The sequence below is a fragment of the Rutilus rutilus genome, assembly GCF_951802725.1.
Source record: "Rutilus rutilus genome assembly, chromosome: 18".
In the NCBI taxonomy this organism is placed as follows: domain Eukaryota; kingdom Metazoa; phylum Chordata; class Actinopteri; order Cypriniformes; family Leuciscidae; genus Rutilus; species Rutilus rutilus.
In genome coordinates this window covers 31,827,777-31,851,695 of record NC_140231.1, presented here as the reverse complement: position 1 = coordinate 31,851,695, position 23,919 = coordinate 31,827,777, and the positions used below count along the sequence as shown (strand labels likewise).

Below are 23,919 nucleotides of genomic sequence, written 5' to 3'. Positions count from 1 at the left end.
AGCCAACCTCAAATATGACACTTTAAAAACAGCATAAACTGGGGTGTGTGTGTGTGTGTGTGTGGTTGACCTGAACAATTTCCACTTCATCTTCAGGGTTCGTTGCTCACACACAGACAGAAAGCTCAGAGAGTCACTTTCCATGAACTCAGAGCTCTCTTGTGGCTCATCTCATGAGTAACAGCCTCTTAAAATAGTGTGTGAGTTTTTTTAGAAGCATAAACACACACACAATGACTGTCTCCCCATGAGGCTTTGGGCAGAACATGACGGTACAAGCCCAGGTTATTGTATCTTTCCTCCAGATGAACTACTTTGACCTCTGTGCCATGTTAATAAACTCACCTAATCTGGTCAATCTGAGAGAGGGGGTGATGAAATACGATCTGAAAATCTTTCACTTCCCCTCTGACGTTCCGCATACTGGAACCAAATTAAACAAATGAATCCAAGTTCTCTCACACACACACACACACCTTTCCTGTAGATAAGAAATGCCAGTAAACACACACAACTTTACAGTCACAACAACCTATTTTTAAATAAATGTACTGTCAGAGCAGATAAGAGTCAAAACACAGCCTTCAGTAAAAGTAGTACTGGTAGCATTTGAGTTTATTGCCATATGAGCATCACCGGCTACATGGCAGATACTTATTAAACACTGAACACCACAATATCATAAGTACAATATAATGAAAACAAACTTAGACAAAAAAAAAAAAAAAAAATAAGTACATGTACAAATTGAGTGCAATTCTATGAAAGATCATTTAAATGTACTTGTGCAAAAAAAAAAAAAAAAAAAAAAGAATAGAAAAAAATATGGATCCATAAATAAGTCCTTAAAAGTTTCAGCCTTCAGTGAGAAACTTTTTTTTTCTGACATTTGCTGTGTTTGGATTGCAACTATTACCATAAAGATTTATCTCCAAAACACAGATTAATTCAACCAGTTTAATAATACTAGTACACTTTTATTCTCTGCTACAGAGTATATACTAGTTATCAAAACTAGTGTGTGAAACAATGAGTGATGCACAATTGGTGAGTGAATGATGAACACGTTGCATTATGGGATACTGTATTCCTTGTCATGTGCCCTTGTTGTATACTGCACATTTTGGGTATGCATATGGAAAAACTCACATTTTGTAGTATACACGCTACGCTGAATATACACACTGTTTTAGTGAGGACTTTAACATTGTCCACCACTAGATGGCAACAGTGAGCTCAGTCCACGGTTGAGTGGGTTTAATCTGAGGTAACTATCGGGTAGGTAGAACTAGAGATAACCATTCAGTGTCTCAATCAAACACGGGCCAGTCCTGCATTCACTCCAGCCAACCAAACGCACTCTTACTGTGACTATGGCATTGATAATGCCTCCACTGACCAATCAGAGGTCAAGAAGAATACTGGCCGTGTCTGAGTTACACATCAATAGCCTCAGCGGCCGGTGCGCAGATGATAAACTTCAGGATGATAACAACCATTACCCACCGTATCACAGACCACACACACACACACACACACACCAAATCAATAAACCTAATCAAGTGATTGCAAAAGACAGCAAGAGAAGGAATTGTAATCAGTGTCATGTTTAATTTAGAAGCAGTATCATTAAAATATATAGTGTGTGTGTGTGTGTGTGTGTGTGTGTGTGTGTGTGTGTGTGTGTGTGTGTGTGTGTGTGTGTGTGTGTGTGTGTGTGTGTGTGTGTGTGTGTGTGATGTGTGCAGTGTTATTTTAGTATAATATATTTAATATAGTATAGTTTCCGTATAGTTAGGTACACGATTAAAGTAATTGAGTGTGTGTGTTATCAAACTCTGCTGATGTTTTGAAGCCATGGACAAACACACCTGAGATAAGATTAAATCCAGCAGGTTTTGTAGATACTCATTTCCAGTGGCTTTTTTGAGAGTGTGGTGTTGACACAGTGAGAGTGAAAGGCTTAACACAATACAGCTCTGATTAGATTTACAGATTACGCTCACAATCGACAACAACAGGCAGATCTCGACAACACCCACCCATACGGGTCTGTGTCACACCCTCCATGTAACTCAAGCCACAGATTTGTTATTAAAGGTGCAAATAGACTATGTTATGCTCTTGCTATTTCACCAGACAGGTTTTTTTTTTTTTTAAGATAATTTATAGTGATTAAATTAGCAATTAGCTCATGAAACATTGCATGTACATGAATATTCCAGGACTGTGGATTATATAGCAAGTATACAGAATCAGAAATGATCTAGCGCTTTTGCAGTGCGCAACATGGAATAATATATCCCACAATGCAATGTGGTCCACTTCTTTTTTTACATCTCCTTCTTAACCTGTTGAAGTCTAATCAAACAATGAGATATTACACTTAAATATAAATATGGATAAAAAAAAAAAAAATTGTGGCCAGGTAGTACATATGTGTTAGAATAACACAGAATAATAGTTATATTTATTTAAAATGAAGTGAAATTGACAACAAATATTGATGACTCATCCTGCACTACACAGATTTTTGTCCAATCAAATGCTCTGTAGAAAAAGAATGCCCCTCCCCCAACTGCAACCAACAAGCACACAGCAAATCCCTGTTGTGACAACTAATTCCTATAGGCTATTTTTCTTAAAGAATGTGTCCCACCCAAACTCCCTGTTTCTAAAACAAATGTGTCAATATAGGAAATAAAAATCCACTTGTCAAGGGATTTATTGGGTTCTGAATTATAAAACACGAATTACTGAGCTGATAAGCAGGCTATTCCTGCTGTGGTAATGAGAAATGATAGATAGGGGGAAGAATTTTAGCAGTGATTCAGAAGAAATGCCTCTTCCAAGAAGAGCCATGTGTGTGTGAGTCACTATCAGAGAGGGGTCATCCTCAAGGCAAGAGAAGGATGAATGGACGGGGAAGTGTGTGTGTGTGTGTGTGTGTGTGTGTGTGTGTGTGTGTGTGTGTGTGTGTGTGTGACCCTCCTCCTCCGAACAGCAGAAATCAGAAGCACGTGTGGATCAGGGTGTGGCCTCAAGATACGAACACTTGTGCAAACTCAGCAGACTTTGTAATACACTAGGGCTGGGAATCTCACGATTGGATTGCATTTTGTTTTTCTATACAGATTTTCTTTTTTCTTTCTGACTACTTGGTACTTTTAAAGCAAAGTATTTGTAATGATCCATAATTAATTTACTTCCAATATATTTTATTAAATGGAACAAATGGAAGTGATTTGGCAATACATTTTGTGTGTGGAAGCTTTTAAAGCTCGTCCTGGTTTCCACGTCAGCGCGGTTTGATCTGACATGGTTTATAACAGATTTCTGGGCCGAATTTGAGCATCTCGCTGCGATGTTATTAATTTTGCGGTGAATTCAAACGCTTTCTCACTGGATCTCCCAGCGCTGCGTAATAACAGTGTCGCGTGATTGAGATCGGCCCACGAGTAAACCTGTTCTGAGCTCAAACGGTCCGGGCAGCGCAGCTCAAACAATAGCGCAGGATTTGTTTCACTTTCGTGTGCCGTTTGATGTTTCTCATATGTAACAGAAGTTGCAGCTCTTATCAACTGGACAACATGGTGGTCGCACCAGTGTAACCTCTTGTCGCCCATTTGGTTGCAGTCTGGAACCCTACATAAAGTGTGGCTCTTGTCCAAGTCCTTTTTCTCTTCAACTTCATAGAAGCCAAAGTTAGGCTAGATTTTAACGCAGAGGGTGCCGGTCGGATTTCTCGCTCAACCATAGTGTGTCTCTTATGTGCATAGATGCACCTTTTGCGTTCCGTCAGGGCTGGACTGGGACAAAAAAAAAAAAATAAATAAATAAATAAATCGGCCCTGGCATTTTGGCCCAGACTGGCCCACTACATATGATCATAAACACCACCCATCTTTGCACGCCCTTTAATATGTATCCCAACTCCTATTCCTCAAAACCACTAATGCCATGTAATGAGTGAGTAGGAACGAGTGAGAGTTAACATGAAATAACAAAAAAAATGGTCATTTATTAAAACAATTGAACTATACTCCACAGTATTGAATCCTAAAACAAGCTATAAGCTGCATTGGCATAGCAATACCAGTGTTTCTCACAGGATTTTTAGTAAAACTGTGGTGGGTGGACCTCGGGCCTTATAGGGGGGTTCAGGGGCAATTGCCGATGTACATGTTTTATGGGCCGCTAAGACAAATAAATAAATAAAAAACTTTTTTTTTTTTTAAGTATAAGATGTATCGGCCCAAAAAGCACGTTAGCCCACCGGGAAAGTCTGCCAGATGGCCAGTCCACCCCTGCGCTCCGGCAACATTACATTATCAATTAACATTTAAAAAAAATCTATTGTGATTCGATTCAGAATTGTCCACGTCAGCATCGCGATGCATCTAAGAATTGATTTTTTTTCCCCGCCCCTACAACACACACACACACACACACACACACACATGCACAAACTAGAGCTGGAACATATACCTCAAATAAAAAAACCATTTATTTTTATTAATTTTTAAATAATTTTTAAATAAATTTTTAAATAATAATTATGTTATATATTTATCAATTCATTATTTAATTTTTATTTTATATTTAAAAATAATGAAAATAAATAAACCAATTAATTAAATGTACACACACACACACACACACACACACACACACACACACACACACACACACATATACATATATATATATATATATATATATATATTATATTTTCATTCTGTAATATCTCTCTCTCTCTCTCTCTCTCTCTCTACACACACGTCACACTAACACCCTTCCGCTCATCTCATTTCTGAAGTGTTTCGTCGCTCAGTAGATCCATGACGTCTTTCTCACCGTTCCTTCTCATCTGGCTCTGATTGTTTTAGTTTTCCTCGCTTCTTGAGTGACAGTTTTCTGTCAGTACCTGCAGTGACCACATCCTCTCTCTCACTATAGAGTATTTTACTACAGCTGTGCGAGGGGCAGGTTCACTCATGCATGTTAGTACTGGTCTGCAGCATTTTTGTGTTGGTATGCTTTATGAGGAAGAGAGCGTTAAATATCACACATGATCATCATACATAGTTTTTATATAAATATATTTTTAATTTGCGTTACTGTAGGATTGTGTATTTGAGACCTAAACCGACTTCCTCGTGTGCGCGTATGTGTGTGTGTGTGTGTGTGTGTGTGTTAGTCACTTCAGTGCTCTGCCCCTCAGATAATGTAAACAGACTGAATCACACTCATAATCTCTTCTCTTCACAGTCAATCTCTTCTCTCTGATTTCTCAATGAACTATTATTCACTTTTGTGACTCAGCAAGAGGCCCGTGGATGGGCAACTAACCCACTCTGAGCTTACTATTACAGTAATGGGTGAAAGAAACAGTAATGTCCGATCTACCCAACAAAATATGTCAAATAAAAAATAAAAAAGCAGTGGTTGCTTGTCAGCCAGATGTTGGTCAGATTGCTGCTTCCGGGGTTTCAGACAAACCAGACTTAATACTGACAGTCAATAGTCTGGCTGCATGAGAAAGAGCCTGCTGGGTAAAGACAGGCGTGTTAGGGGAACTCACCCTGTGAAGCTCGATGGAATCGATCCACTGGTTGCGATGTTCTGGGTCCTGAGCCCGGAGATACCACACGCTATCATTGACGCTGATGTCCAAACGGCACTCGTCAAACTCGTGAGGCTACAGAGAAAGGGAGGGAGAATACTTATTAGATTGAGATGCATGACCTGATTATCAAACACCATTACTAATGATATTGATATTTCTATTTTATAAACAAGGAGGGATCCAAATACTCAATCTGTTGTTGATGATGATTGGACAGAACCACTATAGCCAAGAGAAGAAAAAAAAAAAGAGAGCCTTGACCCACAGAGCCAGCTGGGAAATGTGAGATATTTCCCTCTGAAAAAAAAAAACCTAACAGCATCCATGTCTGCTGTGTGTGTGTGTGTGTGTGTGTGTTTGGTATTATTGCCAGATGTTGATCTCCGCAGACCTCACACTGCTCTATGAGATCCAGATGAGGAGTCAAACACTCCTCTCCTTCAGTCTGATATACTGCACTCCGCCAGCCCCGTTTCTCTTCACTTCCCTTTATTATTCATTCCTCGCCTCCCTCTATCCAACAACATTTACAAATTACAATTTTGTTTTGACTATATATATTTGGAACACTTTAAAGTTTATTTTCTATGTGTTTACTGGTTGGGGGTGTAAATAAACAAAATGTTCTTTCTCATCCGGATTCGGTGAATTCGTGTTTTCCTCCGCTTTACTATTTACCACTGTTTACATCGTACTTCCTGATGATATATTTAGTGACAAAATAAATGTTATATTCCCTTAATATCCTTAGAGAAATTAAAACATGTTGGGACTAGGGGTTGGGTATCGTTTGAATTTGAACGATTCCGATTCCGATTCCAATTCCTTGTTTCGATTCCGGTTCCTAACGATTCTCGATTCCGATTCTTTTAAGAGGCAGGGTCAAAAAAGTTTAGATAAATTTTAATTCTATGAACTTTTTACTTTTTATGAACTTTACTATGAATTTCTCACAGGGCTGTTTTCAACTACAATATAAATATCAAATCTATTTTAAACAAATTTTTTTTAGGATATTTTAAATGAGCTAGCTAACCAACAGTCTTTCTGAAGGAAATAGTCTGACCTTCTCCATCAATTGCTATTTCCACAGCTAAAATGGGCTATCAGGTAAAATAGGCTAAATAAGGTTGTTTACACTCATGTGTAAATGTGTTTTCATGATTATTATTTTTTTACGTTCGCGCAGTTTTCAAACGGACGAGCAGAGGACGAGAGAATATGGTTGTAACTTGCAAGATACCGAAGAATAAGAAAACATAATATAAGTAGGTTTTTAAGGTTTAACGTCAGGGTTGTTTGCTCTGAATACATTTTATGAATGATTTTCGTCTCATAAAATGTATTGGTTCGCAGTTTAGCATAACAATCCATATATGCTTACACCTGTGCTAGTAATACACGCATTTACCATGCCGTGTGTACGTTACAGTTTACAAATGTTTAACTAATGTGGGGAAGTAGGCTACAGCTGTCAGTGTTCAGCGAGTTAACATTTGGCAGTTTGAAATCGATTAGGTAGTTACTTCAGTTCAGAATAGGGCTAGAAATGATCAAATTGGTAACTTAGACAGCGGTTTCTTCTTCCGGTCGGCGGACTGTGAATCGAAACTAGGAATCGAAATTTAAACTTTTGAACGATTCCGGGAAAATTGCAAAGCTAGTCCCGGTTCCAATCGATACTCGATACTCGATACCCAAGCCTAGTTGGGACGCAACAAGGGCTTTTGCACGATATATGTAGAAATTAATCGAAATATCGCATATGTACTAGGGATGCACCGAAATGAAAATTCTTGGCCGAAACCGAAAACCGAAAAAGAGGAAACCAAGGCCGAAAACCGAAAACCGAAACACCGAAAGAAATTATGCCAATTATTGTTAGTACCATTGCATTTATGGCTATGACTGTGTACTAAGTTTACTAAAATCAAGGCATTGCAATTGCATAAATTAATATTAAAGTTTCAAAGAATAAATCCATTAAAATTTTATGCAAATATTTATTTAGCATTTGCAAAGTATAAAATTAAATGTTTAACTTGACCCCACTCATGTGTACATTAAATAATAATGTAAAAGCCTACTGGCCTGGAGAAAGGTTTAAAAATGAAATGTTCTCTCATAAAAACAAAGTGCATTTAGGTCAATACTGCCATAGCCCAAAATAATATCTGCAGTTATATGCTCATGGACGTGAGTTGCAAAAACCATAAACAGCTCAGGTAAACCTCTGAGAAATGACAGCTGCTCTGCACACACACGCAAAGGTCTCTCGCTCCCTCTCTCTGCCGCGCGCTACGTATGCGCGCTCATGCTCGCTCGCGATTCCGGGAGATTTAAACTAATTTGCGGGCATTAGGGAGCCGGTATCAATACGCGGGAGACTCCCGGAACTTCCGGAAGACTTGGGATGTCTGTGTTTTGAAAATCGCTGTCCGTGGGTCACTCTTAGATATATTTAAATACGTCCACACCGCAGATATGTAATGTTGCTTCAGACAAGCACGTGCAGGTCGCGGTGTCTGCTGTTTGCGTCATCACAACATTTCGGCCGTATTGTTTCGGTGATAAAAGTCTTTCGGCCGAAAACCGAAAATGCACTTTTGGGCCATTTTCGGCCGAAAATTTTCGGTGGCCGAATATTCGGTGCATCCCTAATATGTACATATCACGAACGGCTTGCGATAACTGCATGATTTTAATACTCATGTTTTATGTCATCGCAGACAGCAGATAGTAAGGTGGACACATAAGAGTTGCATACCTGTAAAATGCTTAATGTTATTCAACGCAATAAGCGAAGTACTCATGTACTCATGCAAAGTACTCATGCCGTTGAGTACGTGCACTAAAACAAATGCCCGTTTTGGTGAATATTCACGTGGAGTAAACAGTTGAGAAAGAAAGATAACGGGCATGTAACAATATACTGGATCCGTGCAGCTCTTAAAGTGACAGCAGCCTAATAAACCTCTGTGTGCTTAATGTTAGTCAAACAATAAAAGACAGAAAATCACTCACTGCTCTTGACTCAACAACTTCTGTAGCTTTAATAAGAATCAGTATAAATTTAATTAATTGTAAAGAATAAGAATAATAATTATTTTTACACTTGATTATTCAATTTCTGTTGTTAAATAAACTTTTAATCTCTGTTTAAACTCTACACTGATGTTAAAATGACACTTAATGTTAATGTAATGCTACAGTAAAACACTGCTGTTCACTTTCAGAAGTTGTCGGGATGCTTTCTTCTCACAAAAAGTTGGTTGCATTTTGGTTATATCATTTTCAGTTTTTAAATATAATTTTAAATGTATTTTACACACTTAAAAGCATTGTCGTATCGAACATTGCATTATTTAACGAGTTATCGCACATCACATTTTTCTTCAAAAAGGGAATGACCTGAAGTGCGAGAGTCATGTGACTGAGTCAGACCAAGAAATCACGAGTTAAATTCAGGCCATTTTGAGAACTGGTGATTCAAAAGAATGAATCTGACATAATCACTTTAGGGAAATTACAGTGTGTGTTTGTTGTTGCATGCAACCATCGATGACAAAGCTATAAAAAAGACAAATGTTTTGCTTTAACTCACATAAAATGTTGTCTGACATAATCCTCACATGAGTAATAATCAATGTCACAACAAAGCTATATATATATCAGACTACATCAATAGAGAAAACAATATGACAGACACCTGGTCTTCTGGGTGAAGCGTGAGGAGCTCATTCAAAGCCCGACACTGATCACAATATGAAGAGACACGAGGACGGAGAGGCTGTTTTAATGAGACTGCATGTGCTTAAAGAGAGAGAATAATCGCTCACATCTGAGCAAGGACACTTATCACACCACAGAACAAAACCACAACAACACACAGAACACAGAGCAAGAGGCCTGGAAGTACTAAACACTGACACATGACTCAATCTTTACCTAGAAACACAGTATCTTTCCACAACAAATCCCAAATTCAAAGGAGACTGTGAGATGAAAAACTGAGTACCTTGATTACTTAAGCACTGTGCTCCTCAAAATCATATATTTTTGTTCAATAATATTTTTTCTTTAATATTTTGTATTTTGAGGGAATTCATATTTTTGCAATAATTATGTTAATTTCCCCCCCATTAAAAACAATAAAAAAATTTAAATGATTTTTCAATCAATGCTGTATTTCATGTTAAAATAGAGAACAAGGCCTTTAAAATAAAAATTTTAAAGACATATTAGTACTATCTGGCACTAAAACGTGTGTAAAGCCACGGTGTATATAAAGAGGCTTGTAAATAGTTGTCCCTAGTTGTTTTTAGACATAATAAACGGAAAAGGGAATTCGGAAAAAATTGATTTCCTCGGCCCCTAATTTAAGGCATCATAGACTATTCATAACACAGTAACGTAATGCTGCCTTATAAGATGCACTTGTGGAGAAGGCAATCCCAGAATGCACTTCAAGAAGCTCAGTCTCGATTGCTCTTAGTGGTCGGATCTGTTGTGCATTTACAATGTCAATGTTTGAAAAATGGCTGTTATGATGTTGAAAATGTCACTTCAGATTTAAGAGTGCTTATATTTATGCATATAACTCAGAAGCAACAGACTGACATGGGAACATTCAAGTGCCTGCATGGGAAAAGCTTTGAGGAGGATTCTGGGAATGGAAAATCGAGACACGGTGGGCAATGCAAGGGACCCGAAGAGGGTCACAGGCAGCGGGTACTGGGAAAAGACACTAAAATAAACACAAGGGTCATCACTACGGGCCTGACTTAACCAGGGAGACACCATTAATTGCACGGCAATGTGCACAAACACAAACACACGTATCACAACACTGACACGCAGATGTTAAACAGAACTGGTATCTGTTTCCATCTCAGGTAGCGCTGCATTGTGGGTGAACAATAACATGCAGTGCAGAGCTTTGGTAGAGGTGTAAAACATAATGTTAACGCACATCTTCGATCATCTGGTAACACTTTACAATTACTAGCAATAAACAGCTGAACTATTATTGAATGGACCTGAGCTAACATGAACTAACATTGAACTATTGTACTCGTTAAAGGGATAGTTCACCCAAAAATGGAAAGAGTCACATTACTACAATGGAAGTCAATGGCTACCGTCAACTGTCTGGTAACCAACATTCTTCAAAATATCTACTTAAACAGAACAAAGAAACTCATACATACTTGAGAGTGAGTAAATGATGACAACATTTTCAATTTTGGGTGAACTATCCCTTTAAGGAATACTGAGTTCAGGCTATCGATTGTTACAAAGTGAATAATTGGAAATCTTCCATAGCACACGTGAGCTGAACTTCAAACACTCTTGTTGGACACTTTCATTCTCTCTCCAAATATAGGCTTCCTAGCAGACACACACACACACACACACACACACACAGGCCTATTTGTGCAAAGTCAGGAGAGAGACAGTGAGGGAGCCTGTGAAATTTACAGCACCGTGTCAAAAACTAAATGAAATGTCTCATATACACTATTCCAGTAATAGGACAATAATCAGCATGTCGTGTGTGGCAACATAAGAATGATGCATTATGTAATGTGTCCAGAGAGTAAAACACAATATACAAACACAGCTGTATGGCTTTCGTACAGCTATAATAATGATTTACCCTAATACACAGATGGATCCAAACTAAATCCTACATCTAAAATCTGTCAAAAAAAACGGATTAATTCATAACAATTATATACAAGCCAGACACATCTGTGAATCATGGTCCATTATAAGCATTTGCATAATCAACTAGCTGATCGCAATCATTTAGGGTGGAATTCGAACTTTTACTGGCGTTTGTTTATTTACACTGTCATTTAATAATACATTTTAATTGTTGTACAAATCAAATGGACTAAAAAGCTCTGTTGCTTAATTAAATGCATGTTATAGGCCGTCGACAACAGTTTTACGACATGTTTAATGTGCCACAGTGCAAACGTTAAAGCATCACAACGTGCCTGGACTATTTTTGCGTTTATTGAATAAATACCGGTGGTTCTTGGGAGTTTTAAAATGTAAAAAAAACCTGAGATTTTAGTTTCAAAGCCAAACACAATGGCACCAGTGATGAACAGTAACAGCCACATTACTTTAGCCTGATAAAAAGAGCTAATCAAACTCATCATCTGCAGCTCAACCCAATGTTCAGTGCATTAATGAAGGTGTATTAACCAAAAAGACAATTCAATTACTATTTCGCAATAATCTGTACGTCAATGAATAACCAAAATAATAATAATAATAATAATAATCATGTTAATGATAGCCACAGTTCAAGGTCTACATTTAAAGAGCAGAGGTGAGGTGTGTCCAATCACAAGAGACCGTGATGATAATGTGTCCAGGGTGTGAAATAAACATGTTGTGTGGAAGTCCACACTTTCCTCAGAGGGTAAGTACGTAGTATGGAAACTTGGTATCAGTCGCGTGAATGTGATTAACCAGCAGATATGGACATCAGGAGCTGGTTAAAGATGGACACTAGGGCTCTCGTGGCCCTCGCATGCTGCCTTCTCTAATGCCTGGTTCAGATTACACGATTTTAGCCCGATTTCGGCACTATCCGTTTGACGTAGGGTGTCGTGGGGATTCGTAAACGACAACGGGTGTCGGGACGCAAGATTCGATCGTTTCATCACGTATAGCGTGTCATGGTGGGCGACAACCAACGTCGCGCCTGCGATGCTTCACGACATCACGATAAGAAGACAAGCATGTTTAATTATTTTTATGGTCCTCCACGACGGGAGGTGAGTGAGTGAGAGGGTGTGTGTGTGTGTGTGTGTGTGTGAGTGAGTGAGTGTGTGCGTGAGTGAGTGAGTGAGCGAGTGAGTGAGCGCGTATGTGTGCGTTGTGCGAGTGAGTGAGTGAGTGAGTGAGTGAGTGAGTGAGTGAGTGAGTGAGTGAGTGAGTGAGTGAGTGAGTGAGTGAGTGAGTGAGTGAGTGCGTTGTGCGAGTGAGTGTGCGTGTGCGTTGTGCGAGTGAGTGAGTGAGTATGTGTGCGTTGTGCGAGTGAGTGAGTGAGTGAGTGAGTGAGTGAGTGAGTGAGTGAGTGAGTGAGTGAATCACTGTTTACTGAGCATTTCAGTCTTGGATCTGACTTTGGGAAATCAGAAACACAGGAAGCTGGGACTTCAGCTTGAATCCAAGAGGAAAAGACAAAGGAAACACAGGCCATGCGGAGCGACAGCTCAGGACACAGGATGCAAAGGAAGGGAGCCAGGTCACATGACGAACTAACCTGCTATTATCGATAGGTTAAAGTGTGCCTAGATGTGACTAGAGAGTCCCGGTCAGAGCAAACATGGGAGGAAGGAAGTGAGAGATGAGCAGAGGGACTTTCTGACTTGACCCCGGGGTCATCAAACAGGATTTCATCAGCAGGGAGCGAACTTCCCGTTTCAGACAACAGGACCGTCGCACATCTCGCTCGTTTTCTCTTTTTTCTCTTTTATTTCAGATCTACACCTTTTTTTCATTTTTTTTTTCCCTAGACTTTAAAAATATCACAGATCATCCCCTCCCACGTCCCAGTGTCTCCACGCTGCCATCACCTCCTCCTCATTCTGCCATTGGTTTTCTTTACAGGACGTTTCAGGGTTCACTGACTGTTTGATCCGTAATGGAGGCCGTTTGACACCTTCACACACAGATTCACTAAAACCCATTTTAACAAGAGCCCTCTGAAAGCCTGAGGCGCTCAATGGCTCCAGCAGAAATGGGAAAATCGAACTTTCCAGCAGCTCTGCAGAGATTTAAAAGGACAAAACACAACAAAAACGTCTCCAGTCGATCTTCACACTCACGGTAAATGCGTCCTTCACCAACCATACGAAACTAATCTGGTTATGGGATGTCATTAGAGATAGCTGGCACAAAAATGAACATTTTAAACACCCAGTTTATCAAGCATTAAAGGTTTCATTACATGTAAAACTAAAAACGTTATATATTCAATACTGTTATGAAAAACTGCATATCTTAATAGTGTAAAGGCCAAGTATGCTAACCCTTTCTCAGAATTTGTCCTCTGCATGTAACCCATCCAAGTTAGTGCACACACATTAGGAGTAGTGAGTAGTTAACACACACACACACACACACACACTTTTGCTGTGGCGCCCTGGGAGCGATTGGTTAGGTGCTTTGCTCAAGGGCAGCTCAGTCATTTCCTTGCAGCTTTACAGTGATAATAGGAAATTACAGTAACAGAGATTGTTTTAGCTTTACAGCAGCTCTAGGATAAAGTTATTGTCCAGCTAAAGTTAGTTTTCAAACCTTCGGGTTTCCAGTCTGACTCTCTAACCATTAGGCCACGACTGCCCTTCCCTTATGAAGCAATACAACCCCATTGTCAAGGCAACACCATTGAGCGGCTAAAAATGTACCATAATTTAAAGATGTGAAAAAGTTGTGCCACTAGCATCATTAAGCAAGCAAGCACACCGTGTGTGATACTCATTTGCGGCTTTTGAGCCCAAACCAGCTCAGGGCACAGCCATGACCTCAGATGGTGACTCGAACCCAGAGTTTACCATGTGACAGAAGGTGAGGACATGCACACAATGGCTGTGAGAATGAGAACAAGCCGCTTGATAGCACTCCCCTGGGTTCAGCACAGAACACTAATCGAAAATGCAAATGCAAACCACCACACAGAGACACACACACACACACACACAAAGTCATTGACATTTTAAAATGCACTTGACTCCCTCTCTCTCTTTGGCAGCTGTAACTACAAAAACCGTTGCCTTTATAAAATATTTAGCTAAGCAGGTCAATACAAGTGAGTGAGTGTGTGTGTGTAGGTGTGTGTGTACATATGTTGGGCATGACTACCAAGTGATGATATATTTATAAACTTTAAGAATTAGCCTACTTTACAAAAAGCAACAGGTGTGCAAATACGACTTTGTGAATAAGTATATATGTTTGGCACATCTCAGATATGCATGGATACTAGTTTTGGAAAGAAAAGCAGATTCAATCTCTCTGAAAGAAGTCATGAAGACATTAAAGGGGTCATAAACTGGCTTTTTTTATATTTTTATATTGTTGTCTGAGGTCAACTTATGACGTTCGCTTGGTTTTTACATTCAAAAACATCAAAATGAATAAATAATAGGCTATTTTCTACCCTGGTTTTGAGCCTAGCTCCTGAAACGCTCGGTTTTTATGGGCGTGCCGCATTGAAGACTTGGAAGTAAACGCCCACTGCTATGATTGGATAACAATTTTGCATATTATAATGAGTTTCATGTAATGCGTGAATCGGTGGGCGGGGCTAAACAGGCAGTGCTGAAGTAGGCGTTGATCTTCTTCTGCGGAGGCGGGGTTTGATACCCTTTGACGTCATAGATCCCCACTTTGAAAAACCTGTCGTTCGCTGTGCCTGGTGTCAGTAAACAGGAAGTTTTCAGTTCTGAAACTTACAGGATATTCTTATATGACGACATCTTATATGTCAAAAGCTCGAGGATCATTTGATTTCTCAGTTCCTCACCCCTTTAAAACAGAAATGCTGTGTCATATCTGAATTCAGTTTGCAATGAAAGCTTATACCTGTCTTACAACTGCGATGTTCTGCCATAGCAAAGAGTACCAATGCTGCCGTTTTATTTCACCAGAGAACAGCTTCATTTAATGTCTGAAAGGCTTTTACACACCGTTTATTGAGCCTGCTGACCACTGCCAACGTAGGCGTTAGTAAAAGATGCACCTCGTCTCAGTGCTGCAGTGAACAGTTGTAAAGCGATGACAACTGACTCCTCTTCTGTTACTGAATACACATGCAGTTGATGTTTTATCATGACACATGGGCTAACTTTGACTAAGCATCCTTTATAAGAATCTAGTTATAACTGCACCGCTGAATGAAACCGCTGTGTTCATTTGGTGAGACGTTTCTGTGTAAATAATTTACAATAAAAAGGTGGCATGCAAATGTTGTGAAGATCATCATTTTCCCATTTCGTGGCGCCAGAGCAGTTCGGCACACGAGCGCTCGGCTGCATGCGAATCGAGTCGGCTGTGTTTACAGAGGACTGAAGGGTCGGTCACTCATCTGGGAGCAGTTTTGATCAGGTTCTCTTGTGGTTTAGGTTTGGATAAATGAAAACAGTTCTGGACTGGAATAAATGAAAGAGTAATCAGAGCAATATTCAGCCCAAAACCACATGAATTATCAAAAAAAAGAAAGAAAAAATACGCACAGGACCTGCAGTGTTTGGACACCAAAGAAAGCGTACACACACACACACACACACGACAGGAAGACCTCAGTTTGAGCTCTAATAAAACCAGCTAAAAGAAACAAAAACCATCAGGTCAAAATGACAGAGTAACTTGATACACACTGTCCACATTCAAATTGCCTTCAAGGTTTCTGTTTTTCTCCCTTTTGTCTCATCATTTATGATTCTTTCTCTTTTCCTTCTCTCTACTCATCCAACAACCTTCTAGGGCTCAATATTAAGGATTTTTTTTTCTGATGTAAATATTAGTATTGCAATTTTACAGTAAATTAATAACAGTAGAGTTCTATTTAGTATCTGTATCTGTATTTTTAATTAGTGGCAATTAATATTCGGCATTTTTTAAATATCGGCATCAGCCGATAAGTTTTTCTGATTGGCCGATGTGTTGGAAGCGGGACTTTTATTTTGACGGGCGGCGCTGACAACACCAGCGGCAGACGAGAACGGCAACGGCAGCTCCTCAGATCACACAGCGCTCACTCACATTCTCCGTCTTCATTAATTTACGATCTCTGTCAGTCATATCTAATACTTTGTTAGACAGAACTGGTAAACAAAGAAAGTAAATGGTATGCGAAGTAAGTAAAGCGTTTGCTTTTATATTATTTGTAACAGAAAAGGCAAACAATCAGGCTAAAATACTTTCTCAATTGCCGTCAACATTCAGCAAATGCGCATCTATTTCATTTAAACAAATCTCTGAATATCTAATAAACCTTGTTAAATATCTAATTTCACAAACCTTGCAGATTTAATCGAATCCAGCTGTGATATCTTGTGAAGTGTGCATTACTGTCTGCGAGTGACGGTCGGTCCGTGCGAAGTGAGTGAATGCGAACAGAAGATCAGCTTCACAGGAGATGCGATCGAAAAACTTTAAATCCTTCATTTTAAAATATGCTTATTTTATATAGCATATCTCTATATTGAGATTATATATCAATATAACCAGTTGCCAACTGTGTCATATTCATATCGTTTTCACTGTGCTGTATGTAAAATTAGCGTTACCTTGTGCCCTGTTACAGTGTTTACCTTCTTTTTAATCATATATTTCTAAACAATTACTTTGTGAAAAATACTGTAATAGGATTACAACTCTTTAAAAATATTGCAATTCAAGTCATCTGGTGAAAATTCCTATATTTTGTTTTTAGATCCCAGAAAAACAAAATATTCCAATTTCATTTTTTCCCAATAACGTGTAGACCTATTTTAATTTTGGCTCACAAATGTTACGTTTGCAAGAAATAAAAGCACATGAAGGTGATCAAGAAATGGCCTTCCCTCTACAGCTTCTCTCTTCTTTCTCCTGTAAACTCAGCTCTGGTAAGTGCTCTGCCTGTCCTGACATGCGCTGAACGCTTGCACTGGATCCCATGGTGACGTTTGCAGTGACCCGCCCTGGACCAGAATAACCTGTACCTGTGTGTACCTGTCCCTCATACACCGACACACGGCGAGAGCTTTCCCTCTGCTCCTGTCAAATCATGACATAGTCCAGGTCCAGCACCGCTCAAAGAAAAATTGCATGTTTATGGGCCACGCTTTAACAGAGATTAGCAAGAGAGAGACAGAAAAAATCCAGCTCACGTGAGGCTAAAACTTGGCAGGCGAAAGCACATAGTTCAAGTTCAATGCACTGTGAGCGCTGAAAGCTGTGTGCTGTGGTCGCTTTATTGGTGTGTTTTTTTCTTGTGCTGAATACGGCTGTTGGTAACAGATCCAGCTCAAAACACTATGAACAGAAATGCAGAATAAACTTTGTGGGATGGGTTACACATTAAATTTAATCCTTTAAAATCACTAATCCCATGTAGAGCACCACTGACAACGTGAAAAAGAGCACGTTGGATTGGTTAAGTGATGCTGACAGACCGATTAAATCAGACCGAGTGTCTGTGAAATTGTTTTTGTCATCACACTGATTGATCCTTCACAATCCGTCTCCATCTCTCGAGGTCTGAAATTCGTTAATCTAATCAAGTCCGATTCAGCAGCCGGAGTGTCTCACAAAAAGCATAATTAACACTGTTTCCCGCTAATATGCTGATCGGAGCGCCGAAGCAGCGAGACCCAGTTTTACAGGGACACACAATGAGGCGTTCTGGGTTTGAATCAGATCTTCGTGAGGATGGTATAATCCTGTTGTGTCTGCAAGGGTTAAGCCTGTCTGAATTTGGGGTGGTCCTGTGGTCTTAGACACTTAAAACCGTGGTGTGTGACCCGTTTAAGTATGCGTGAGTCATGTGAGGACAGCGTAATAGCAGGCAGGAAGACCGCGGTGACACAATAACCTGTTTTTTGTGAGGATTTATGAGGGCAGATTTGCTGCCATGTGCACGCTGAATAAATCTGAATAAAGCTGCTTCGTATTCTAGAACGGCAAACAGATTTACTGAGGAAGAGAAATTGACCTTATTCAGCGCAGGTATGGAAAGAGAGGCTGTGAGGGATAAACTTCTCAGTAGCATCCGCTGTAAAAAGCTCCTAGATAATCTATAATTTTTAACAGCTCATATTGTCAGGAGTTTTTTTGTCTACTGAAATATGTTTCATCAGCTGAACAATCCAAAACCACATTAAATAACAGTACGGCCCACTGAAGAGATGAATGTCTATCCCTCACAGCCGCGCTTTCGTTCCCATTAAAAATGAAAAGATGGCGCTGCTGTGATTAGGGTCTATAGGAGATGCACAAAGAATGCTAGAAATGTGTGTGAGATTACAGAAAAAATGCTTCGTCCAGTGGCCAGGGTCCAAAATGAACAGTAGCCAAGTGCCAAACATGAGTACAAAAAACTGGTTAAACACAGTGGCCAGCTGGCAGTTACATTTATGAGGAACTGCAACATAATATATGGCTGAAACCGAACGGTTAGAAAGAGTCTGTTCCTCGCTGATGTAAGCAACACAAGCAAATCAATACGAAGACATACACACATTCATCACGGCTTGTGCATCGTTTCTCGAAAAACCCTTGCATTAAAGGACGAGTTCACTTTCAAATAAAAAAAATCCTGATCATTTACTCACCCCCATGTCATCCAAGATGTCCATGTCTTTCTTTCTTCAGTCGAAAAGAAATTAAGGTTTTTGAGGAAAACATTCCAGGATTTTTCTCCATATAATGGACTTCAATGGCAACCAAATGTCCAGCTTAATCCAGCTTCAAAGTCTCGACACGATCCCAGTCGAGAAATAAGGGTCTTATCAAGCGAAACAATCAGTCATTTTCTAAAAAATAAATAAAATTATATACTTTTTAACCACAAATGCCCGTTTTGCACCATCCCTGAGATGCGCCGTTACGTCATCACGTTGGAAAGGTCACGCGTGACGTAGTCGGAAGTACCGACCCAGTGTTTACAAGTCTGGAGAAGGAGGACCATTCAAAGTTATTGTATGACACATATTTATATGTATTCGTGTCAGTTTATTGTTTAAAATGGTCCTTACGTGTGCACATCCCGGATGTTTAACGATGTCACACATGACCTTTCCAACATGATGACGTAATGCGTGGCGCATCTCAGAGATGGTACAAGACGGGCATTTGTGGTTAAAAACTATCATTTTTATTAATTTTTAGAAAATGACTGATCATTTCTTTAGATAAGACCCTTATTTCTCGACTGGGATCGTGTCGAGACTTTGAAGCTGCACTGAGACGGACATTTGGACATTCAAAGCGTTGTTTGCCATTGAAGTCCATTATATGGAGAAAAATCCTGGAATGTTTTCCTCAAAAACCTTAATTTCTTTTCGATTGACGAAAGAAAGACATGGACATCTTGGATGACATGGGGGTGAGTAAACTATCAGGACATTTTTGTTTGAAGTGAACTACTCCTTTAAGGCAGAAAATGTCCTATTTTTGACAGATAGAGATGCGGAATGGCTTATATATGATGCACACAATGACCTGCACTGTTTGAAACTAACACACAAGAAAAAAAGAAAAAAAATGTATGTAAAAATGTTTCATAGCTGGAAAGGAATATTTAAGGCTGATAAATTCAGTCACTTCACTCACCATTGGCTGGTGTGGCAAAAAGTTAATTTTGCACCCTAAATGTTACATTTCCAGTCCACACGCTTGTGATTAATACCAAAGTTAATATTTATGCTGAACCATAATGGTTGGAGTTCAACAAATACACACAGCTGAAAAAAGTCACTCTCACGTCACACACAGAGTCTCAAAACAAAGGAGCCATTTTTCTCTCGCTTAAAGCCAAAATGCAAAACATCACATTAGAATGTCGAGCTCACACAGCATCAGCCGGCAGCTTTAGACACGAACCACCCGAGTATACTGTCACAAACCTCGAAAACCCTCCATTCACCATGCCTGTCTATTACAGACCTCACTTTTCATATTTGGGTGTTTTAATGAGTTTTCTTAAGGCTGACGTGTGTGTTCCTTTCCCTGTCTCTTTGGAAAGAGTTTTGGTTTAATCATTGAAGGACTATAGCGGCAACAGGGTCGCCATAAGGACTTGTACCTTTCCAGCCGTCTCCATAACAACACAACCTTCGCCCCGTTTCCTCATTTTCAGTGGTGACTCAAGACACTTCAGGCATGGACTGTTGCAGCACATGTCGAAATCTGTGTGTGGTCACGAGTTAATCTTCAACGCAATGCAGGGAATTCTCATTTCAGTCCGGTTTGTCTGATATCTGAGCCAAATCAGATCATAAGCAGTCAAACTGAACCATGCATTACGCATTCAGTAGTTACCGGAGCACCTGAATACATTCAGCAATATCTGCCACTGTTAAAGAGTCAAACGTGACATATTAAAAGGCAAAGTACACAGAGTCTCTGGGCTTCTGCAGGTGCGCAAGCGTGATTTCACCATGAATGGGGGGGGGAAATAGGCCACAGTCTGTCTATGCCTGGCCGACTGCCTGTGGCAAAGGATCACGTCTGCCCTCCGTCAACCTCTTTTCTTCCTCTCTCCTGCCATAAACAGAGCTCTCAGGACATCTACTGCCTCAGCGCTAATCATTTTAGATAAAGCACAACCATAAAACCAAATCTAATTTCTAGAGATTCTGCAATACTGAGATTTCATCCATGCCAACAGCCAATAACCGATTCGATGGCACAAAACAATTAATGATGTTTTCACTGAATTATATAGACATTTCCACAGGGTTATTATTGTGAAATCACATGCCTCAAGTTATCGGGCATTGAAATATTATATTGTACAATAGAAAACATAGTTATACTTTCTTTTTTTATTGTACAATATAAAATTAGCACTACTAAAACTGAGAGAAATAGAAATACGAGACCTTATATTATCTGCCTAATCAGAGTAATATTGATCAACTGAAATATCATGTATACCTACTAATCTCTAATCAACTTAAGCACAACAATCTCCAAATTTGAACCCATTCAAGCTTTCGTTTTGAGCGCACACCATCATTCTAAATTTGGCTCGGCTGTGAAATTCCCACGGCTGTCTGGAGGGATCTTTCCCCAGGATACTCACTGTGATGACAGCCTTGCTGAGGCACAGCGAACCACGACAGCCATACTCTCGCTCGTCTTGGGATTTGTAGTAACTCAAGGTGTTGTTCTTCAGCATGACCCAGCGGTCCTGCCATCCGTGAATGTAGTTAGTCCACTGTAGAGGGAACACAAAAGAGGAAACATTGTTATGAGAAAACCAAAACGTGTGAGCACTTGGTTTATTACCATTTACTACACCTAAAAGCATAACATATTACATCCGCCATGTTGTCATTGTCATGTGACCTATGGCATCGGTTGCGTTGCATCACTTCCATTCACAAATCTTCTCCCGTGGCCTCATGGGACAGTAAAGTGTCCACCTTTTCGCCTAACTTACTGTTTTATGATATGGTTCTATGATTTCAGACATACTACTCGGCTCACGTGCTGTTTTTCGCTTACTGTATAGTATGGAGGTGGGCATATTCGGAGTATAGACATAAAAACAAAAACGAATAAAAATGGCAAACACAACAAAATTACTAAAACGAATACAGAAAATATACAAATAAAATTCAAAATATTAACAGAAACGAGTACATGATACTAAAATAACACTGGCATGCACACAGCCATACTGTTGACTTATGACAATAAACACTTGATGCACAATGCAACTATTGATTATATTGAATGCATAGATATCGTCCATGGGGAAGGGGGTTTAGATCATTGCATGTTGTGGAGTAATTCAGTAATCTCTTATGGAAAATGCTCCTCTCATCACCGCTGTCTGAGTCATGAGGAGAGGTTTTCTCGTTTAATCCCATCAGGAAGAAAAGACGAGCAAATGAACTCTAGTAACCCCCACAAACTCGAGCTTCAGCTCATGACCTGCAGCATCCCTTCTCAATTATACTGATTATACACGCAAAAGCAAAGACATTTATGCATCACCTATTTATCCTAGTATTAATCAAAAAAACAGCCTTGGTTAACATAACCTTGAGGCTTGCTGTCTGAAGAGCAGCATATGCACTGTAAATCACCATGAAAAAATAAAGCCAAATTAATATTACCGCAATGCGAACAAATAATTATATATCATTTAAACTGACTGTTATGTATTTGTAGTATTTCACCACTGAGGAACAGAACATAGGACATATTACGGTGGTGTAAAAATGGGTAAAAATGTGTCATTAAAATAATGCTACCATGCAAAATATCTTAGTGATTCATAATTACTATTTTGCCTTTTGATTTTAAACATGTTCTTGACAGGCTTCGTGACATTAAGCCAACTGACTGACTGTTTGTTTACATCGGATCAGGTGGAAACACACACACAAAAACACGCGCTTTCCCGTTTCGGGAGGCGTTATTCGAGATCTTTACCTTACTCAGCACCCCGCTGAACTCCAGCACCCCTCCGTGCGGTCCGGGACCCGGTTCGGCTTCCAGATCCTCGTCGGAACCGGAGGAGTTCCAGCTCTGGCTGTCCGGCAGGAGCCTGCCGTTAGGAAGCGGGCTGGAATTCATAACGAACGCTCCACTGAGGGGGGGGGAAACGACAAAAACAGAAGAAATGCGGGACTAATATCAGCGCTGAGTGTCCCTTAGAAGGCCTCGCATCGATGATGGTGGTGTATATCCCGAAAATCCCGAAAATAAGCGATAAATGTGGAGGTAAACCGTCCGTGTGTTGATTTCATGCGAATCTGTGAGCGCGTGAGGCTGCGCGAGGCGAGAGCAAGAGACACCCGCCCCCTCGCTCTCTCTCTTCCCTCTCGCTCTCTCTCTCTCTCTCTCTCACTAAAAAAAACGCCCTTTAAATCAACATCAGCTGCTAAAAGAGAGTATACTCACTCACTCACAAAAACAAATATACGCGAACGGCTCGAAAAAATGTATAGAAAAAAATTAATATCGCCTTTTTATTTTTTAATTTTTTTAAGGTGGCTTACGTCAACGTCATCCTCAACCGCTGAGGCGCGCGCGTGCAGCTCAAGGGGCGCTGGCTAGTGTATGACGTCACCTAAGCCTCGTTTCCTTAAATGGAAACTTTGGCCCCGCCTTTCCTTGGAAATGAGATTGACAGTTTGAGAGAGTTTGATTGCGCTTACCTTGGATTTTACAGCATTTCGGTATAAATATAAATTAATATAAATACTATTCTAAACAATAACGTTAATAATGCACGTAAACATTAATTATTTATCATTTTGTCGTTGTGTTGGTGTAAGTAACGAATATTGATTGAAATAGCTAAAATAGCTTTGTCATGGTAACGCCACTGTAAACAATCGGCATCAAAACATCACGTGCAGCCGATTCCCATTTTAATATAAGGTTCAGACTATATATATATATATATATATATATATATATATATATATATATATATATATATATATATATATATATATATATATAAAAAAACGTTGAATCTATGGTGTAAAGGGTGATTCTTTGCTGTGTAAGTTAGTTGCTAAGGTGTCATGAGTTGT

At 39.6% G+C, this 23,919-nt stretch overlaps 1 protein-coding gene across 2 annotated transcripts in view; it reads right to left on the bottom strand.

The window, feature by feature from the left end:
- The window catches only part of cert1b (ceramide transporter 1b), a 39,330-nt gene extending 16,115 nt beyond the window's left edge, over positions 1-23,215 (bottom strand). Inside the window, exons 1-3 of one of the 2 annotated variants that reach the window (XM_084387433.1) lie at positions 22,808-23,215; positions 21,447-21,581; positions 5,585-5,701 (exon numbers count right to left, since the gene is read on the bottom strand). In XM_084387433.1, the coding sequence (XP_084243559.1) occupies positions 5,585-5,701; positions 21,447-21,581; positions 22,808-22,951 (396 nt within the window). In that variant the 5' untranslated portion in view covers positions 22,952-23,215. The remainder of the gene's footprint in view (positions 1-5,584; positions 5,702-21,446; positions 21,582-22,807) is intronic. The other variant, XM_084387432.1, reaches the window with a different exon arrangement.
- Positions 23,216-23,919: the final 704 nt, after the last annotated feature.